Raw genomic sequence first — 6,616 nt, 5'->3', positions numbered from 1 at the left:
GACATTTCAAGGAAATACGGTATTTAGATATTGTTGTATTGTGTGACTGCGATGAGATGGTGACTTGTACAGGGTGTACCCCGCCTCCCGCCCGATTATACCTGTGATAGGCACCAGGACCCCAATGGGAATAAGTGGTAGAAAGGGATGGATGGATGGATGGATGGATTGTGTCCCCATGTGACACCCATTAAGATTAGTGGCTTTTTTGTAGCAACTAATGAAGATCCATTTTGAACAAATAAACATAACATTTAAATTATGGATATTTTTTACATAATTTATAATATTTTTGATATTTTTTTAAAGCTATGAATTGCAAGTATATTAAATAAAACAAATAATTAAATTAAGCTTTTGTGCATGGGCTGTATCAAACACATGGAATGTGCAGACTTTGAGGACACCCTGTACATGTACAGTATGAATATGATATATACAGTATAGTGTATAAATAGTGTATATATATTGTAAGTGCGTGTGCCACGTCGGCCTTCGTGTTGCTCACATGTTGCAGGAGCTTGTGTAACATTTTTAACTTCCCAGTTTGCTCCTGAAGACAGACACCAGGAGGCGGGGTCTTGGGGGGTCGCCAGCGCCGCTATGATTGGTCAGCTTGTGTGTCAGCGAAACAGCCTCAGGCGCTGATTGGTCAGTAAAAGTGTTCCTCTTTTGCCTTCTCAACTTTAGTGCCGTTGCTCCACGCCTCGGGTTCGACTCTGCGGCCGAAACTTCGCGTGTCCACCGGCTGGAGGGTTTGGGTCCGATCTGACTCCTCTCGTTGTTGTGTGAAAAGAAGTGGAAAAAAAAAAGTTGTCCAAAGTGTCTCAATTGGACAAAGGAAGATGGCAGACAACGAAGTGTCGTCCAGCACGTCTCTCTTCAGCGAGGGGGTCCACCATTACCAGGCCGAGCTGCTGCCGCCGGACCAGCCCAAGCAGGACTTGTTCAGCATGGATGACATCGTGGACCTGGTCGGCGGGGGCCAGGACGCCCTGGAGCGGCACATGGCTGAAGACACCGACCAGCACGACCCAGAACCACCGCAAGAAGAGCAGGACCAGCCGAGCCCGGACTCCAGCAGCAGCAGCCGCTCCGGTTCCCAGCACAGTCTCGTAGAGCCGGACAGGGCGGAGGACGATCCACAGGTTGGCCCGGTGAGCGACGCCCTCCCCGCGGTTCAAGCCCAGCAAGCAGCGCCATCCCCCGCAGAGGAAGCTCAGCTACCTGCGGACACACAAGCATCACCGGCTCCGGCATCTTGTGAGTATTCTGTATTCTGCACGATAACCGGCCACCTATGTTAAATTCGGACTTTGTGGGAGTTATTTTTTTTAAGCGAAAAGTGCGACGTTAGAAAATAAAATTAATGGACGTTCAATGTTCCAACAATGACGTCCGCCTATGGACGTCTGGAGGCGGCTGTCTTTTGTGTGCTTCACAGCCGGTCCGTTGGAGCTCCTATGTGGGCTTCGGTGTCTTAAAGCAACATTGCCACCCTCAATGTCGTCTAAATGGGATTTATTTCCATCATTTGTCCGCATTATGGTGACGATTGTTGGAGCCCTTTGGGTCCGGTTAGCCTGTTAGCTCGCGGCTAGTCGCGCCACCTTGACGGCGACAAGCTGCTTGCTGACACCGCCCATTTGCCCAAACGGGTTTAAAAGCACATTCAGACTAAAATTATAATTATTTTTTTGTACATTTTGTGGGCTTTAATTGTTTTTTTTTTAGGGTCTATGGTGTCTATGCGGCCCACCTGTTTAGGCACAGGAAGATGATGTGCTGCATCATCGTGTCATGTTACACCCCCGAGCCATAAATAATGACAAGAATAGTTCATATTTACACTTTAAATAACATATTTAGCTATAAAACGGCCTAATGTGCCCTCTTCCAGTGTCACTCCTAACGTGTTTTATCCGAAGAAGAACAGCCCCCATCTGCTCTTTGCCGCCGCCCGCTGCGTGCCTTCTGTTAGCTGTAGCATGGTTCCTTTATCGGACACACCTTATCGCCAATTTCTTTACATATTAACGACATAAACTCGCATTAAGGCTCATGTTTATGTGATAAAAGTATCCCCTGTAGGATCAAAAAGAGACGGCTGGGCCGGCGTGTTCGTTCGTCGTTTCCAGAGCCATTAAACGGATCGTAGGTTATTGTATAACATGTGGTAATCGAACCGTTTTAAGATTGTCACTGTTTTTTTAATATTGCTACCGTGTTTGAATCGAATCGTTTCACGATTGGGACTGTTTTGACTATAAATAGTTTAATATTGGGATTGGGTTGTTGTCTAAAGACGTGGATCTGTCCAGTAATGGCAGCCTGTTCTCAGATTACTTCCAACAACAAAAACATGTGCTATGGTCGCCTCCCAGCATCGCCACCCTGCTTGTAACCTGCCGCAATCCCTTTCTAGATGCTTCCTTTGGGCCCTGTGGGCTCCGGCCTGGTGTCCACACCTGTCCGGGGCCCAGCCAAATACCAGCCCCCCCCCAGCCCCAAAAGCAGCTACTAGGGAGAAAGAAGGCCGTCTTGTGTTTTATGTGAACTTGCTGAGTTTGTCTATGCTAAGTGAATGCGGTGACTTGGTGGTTTTCAGCATGGAGATGAGACAGATTTCATCCACAGAGGCCTGCGGGCTTGGAAGCAGTCTGCAGAGCGAGAGAGCGAGGCAGGGCGGGGCTGCCTGACTGACTGAACAAAGGCTAGATGCTCGGACACATTCAGGACGGACTTTGTCATCTCGTTGTGCTCGTTCATACGTTCACCCATCAGAGACGTGACGGCGGAGCGTACGACGCGGTTATCAGATCGTTCGACGAGCCGGATTAGCATCCGTCTGATGTTTGAAATACCTGTCTGACAGCAACATGAGTCTGCGTGTCTTACGGACAAAATCAAATCTGTCACCTGCTGAGGTGTTATTGGAGTGACTTAAAACGTTGAAGGCCTACTGAAATGGGATTTTCTTATTTAAACGGGGATAGCAGGTCCATTCTATGTTTCATACTTGATCATTTCGCGATATTGCCATATATTTGCTGAAAGGATTTAGTAAAGAACATCGACGATAAAGTTCGTAACTTTTGGTCGCTAATAAAAAAGCCTTGCCTTTAGACCCGAGGTAGCAGATGATGAGCGCGTGACGTCAAGGGTTGTAGGGCTCCTCACGTCCTCACATTGTTTGTAATCATAGCCTCCAGCAGCAAGAGCTATTTGGACCGAGAAAGCGACGATTTCCCCATTAATTTGAGCGAGGATGAAAGATTTGTGGATGAGGAAAGTTAGAGTAAAGCACCAAAAAAAAAGTAAAGCACAAAAAAAAAAAAGGCAACGGCTCCAGGTGGCGGCAGTGGGAGCGTTTCAGGTGTAGTTGGACACATTTAGTAGGATAATTCTGGAAAATCCCTTATCTGTTTATTGTTTTAATATTGTTTTAGTGAGATTATAAAGTCATACCTGAAAGTCGGATGGCTGCGGTGAACGCCAGTGTCTCTGAGAGAAGCCGAGGAACCAAGATCACAGCTGCCTTTTTGAGTTGTAGGAGGAGGTCTCATAATCCACTGAAGTCTCCGGTAAGAGCCGACTTAATATCACAATTTTCCCATCCAAAAACTTGGTGGTTGACATAGAGAAACATGTTCGCTTGACTGCTCTGTGTTAAAGCTTCACAACGAACAAAGAAACACCGGCTGTGTTTCGGTTGTTAAAGGCAGCTGCAATCCACCGCTGTCCACCGACAGCATTCTTTTTTGACGTCTCAATTATTAATTGAACAAATTGCAAAAGACTCAGCAACACAGATGTCCAAAATACTGTGTAATTATGCGATGAAAAGAGACTACTTTTAGCCGTGTGTGGTGCTGGGCTGAAATGTTCGCTCCAACCAATAACGTCACAAGCACGCGTCAACATAAGCGTCATCATTCCGCGACGTTTCAAAAGAATACCTCGCAGGAAATTTAAAATTGCAATTTAGTAAACTAAACTGGCCGTATTGGCATGTGTTGCAATGTTAAGATTTTATCATTGATATATAAACTATTAGACTGCATGGTCGGTAGTAGTGGGTTTCAGTAGGCTTTTAAGTCTTGAGCTTGTAATTGTTATATACTAATGGCCGTCTTTTAAGCTTAGCCGTCACTGCAGATGTCATAGATGAAAAGAGTCCGAGGTAGCAAGAAAGCCTTATGGACTCACATCAAGGCTAAAGAACCATTTTGATCTCAATAAGAACAAATATCTTTATTATCATCACCTCGGTCAGGTCAGTGACCCCGGATTTAATCTGGATGCGTAACGGCAGCAGAACTGCGCCGGTATGGCGGCGGACGCTTTCCGTTTTCATTGGAACCACATTACAGTTATGGCTGCCATCAGAGGTTCTCTTGTAACAGCGAATAATGTATGAATTTGCCTCTGGATTTCATTATCAATTGTATGAATTGTTTTAAGTAGACTGTTGATTGTACAGTAAAAACTTTACATTAACAAAATGTTACTGTAAAATAGTGTTTTTTCCGTCTTTTACAACATTTTACGGTAAAGGGAAAAACAGTACCACTGTTTTTTTGGGGGGGCGGGGTTTACAGTAAAAGCTGGCAACTCGGTTGCCAGAAATTTTGTCTTAAATTGGCTTTGGTTTTTACAACATTATATTGTTCATGGTAAACCAGTACAATCTGTTTTCTTATTCTGGCAACTTATCTGCCAGTTTTTCTACCGTAAAGGCAAATGTACCGACTTTCCATTTACAGTAATACACCATCAAAAACAACAACCCCAGATTTTACTGTCAAAAACTGGCAGCGCAGTCAACAGAATTTTAACGTAAAAACAGTCGAAGTTTTTTTTTTCCAATTTACAGTAATGTGTTGTAAAGCAGTGGTCCCCAACCACCGGGCCGCAGAAGAATTTTTTATTCATTTTTATTAAAAAAAAAATATATATATATATATATATATATTTATAAAATCAACATAAAAAACACAATATACACTTACAATGAGTGCACCAACCACAAAAACCTCCCTTTTTCATGACAAAAACCTCCCTTTTTCATGACAAGGAAAAAAATAATAAAAAAATGGATCCCCCCAACCACAAAAACCTCCCTTTTTCATGACAAGGAAAAAAAAAATTAAAAAATGGATCCCCCCAACCACAAAAACCTCCCTTTTTCATGACAAAAACCTCCCTTTTTCATGACAAGGAAAAAAAAAATAAAAAAATGGACCCCCCCCCCCCACTATTGTAAAGAACAACTTAAAATTTGTCAGTTTTATTAATTTGATTGGTAGTTTGCTGTAAAGTTAAGTATTTTTATTTAGACAAACACAAGTTTGCAAAGTATGATAATATACCGTAATATTTGTTGCAATATTGCATACTATTGAAGTGTAAAAGTGTAAGCAGTACTTATTTTTTCTGACAAAATGAAAAAAAAAAATTACATTTAGTGAGAAAATATTAAGTACTTTATTAACACGTTTCCAGGTGTTTGTGGGCCAGATAAAATAATGTCGCCGGCCAGATCTGGTCCCCGGACTTTGAGTTTGAAACCTCTGATTTAAGTCACATTTCTGTGCTAAATATATGCACAGATTCTACATTTGCCGGTTGCCTCAACACTTCCAGCCAAAATAAGATATCAAATCTTGTAAAAAGTGCACACTATTTCGCTGAACGACGGAGCCGCAACAGAACGAGGGTGGGGATAGTCAGACTGTGGATAACGGCGTCGTTCAGCAGCCGTTACGCATCTGTTACGCATCCAGTGGAAATCCGGGGCAAGACCCTCATGTGGAAGTCTTGTCAAGTAGATTTTGTGTCATCCTGCAAACAAAAGCACAGTTCAGGAGTCTCCTGTGAAAATATGTCCCCTGCAGGAGATCCACGCCTTGCCAAGTAAAACCTCACCCATTTCCTGGTTCTGTTTGCTAGATACTTCTTTTAGTCTGTATTGTAAAATTTGGCTCTGTCCTCGTTAAAGCTCCTTAAGGCTTCCCAGTCTGATCCTGTGACTCCTACTGTGACACGTGTCGTTTCTTCGCCCTGTCACACACCTTGATTGACAGAGGGGTTAATTGTCCAGTGGCACCGACCCACATGGTTCTCTCGGGTCACGTCCGTCCGTCAGTGCGTGTGTGCCAGCCAGTCAGGTGGATTATATGCAACCAACCCAGTGTTTGTGTGCTTGTTTTCTTGGTGTCCTGGTCACAGATGAGCGCAGATAAGCGCGCCAATCTGTTTTTGTGTTTTTGTTACCGTGCCAACACAGCAGCTGACCGTCATGCCGCAGTCAGACAGATCTCCTAATGTGACAAGAACCGGCTCTTAATCTCTGGCAGAGTCCAGCTTTTAGCACCGTCACGGCCTGCCGAGCGCTTACTCGCGCTGTCATCATTGGATTTTACAGTCTGGGTAGAGGTGGTGTCCTTCTCAAAATATTGTTAAATAAATACATCGACCTGAACTCCAATCCTTTGTAACGGCAGAATGTTTAATACAACGTTTGTTACACTGTTGGAACGTTCTGTTCTTCCGATTCCCTTGATGACTGTATGACTACATGAGCCAGACCTGTCCAAAGTCTGGCCTGGGCGCC

The 6,616-nt window shown here is 44.0% G+C and overlaps 1 protein-coding gene across 6 annotated transcripts in view; it reads left to right on the top strand.

The window, feature by feature from the left end:
- Positions 1–673: 673 nt before the first annotated feature.
- The window catches only part of rtn4a (reticulon 4a), a 40,523-nt gene continuing 34,580 nt past the window's right edge, over positions 674–6,616 (top strand). For 2 of the 6 annotated variants that reach the window (XM_061911518.1, XM_061911517.1), the window contains exon 1: positions 674–1,263. In XM_061911518.1, the coding sequence (XP_061767502.1) occupies positions 846–1,263 (418 nt within the window). In that variant the 5' untranslated portion in view covers positions 674–845. The remainder of the gene's footprint in view (positions 1,264–6,616) is intronic. The other 4 variants (XM_061911520.1, XM_061911519.1, XM_061911522.1 and 1 more) reach the window with 2 other exon arrangements.

The sequence above is a fragment of the Nerophis ophidion genome, linkage group LG09 (assembly GCF_033978795.1).
Source record: "Nerophis ophidion isolate RoL-2023_Sa linkage group LG09, RoL_Noph_v1.0, whole genome shotgun sequence".
Classification (NCBI taxonomy): domain Eukaryota; kingdom Metazoa; phylum Chordata; class Actinopteri; order Syngnathiformes; family Syngnathidae; genus Nerophis; species Nerophis ophidion.
This window is presented reverse-complemented; position numbering and strand designations above follow the sequence as displayed.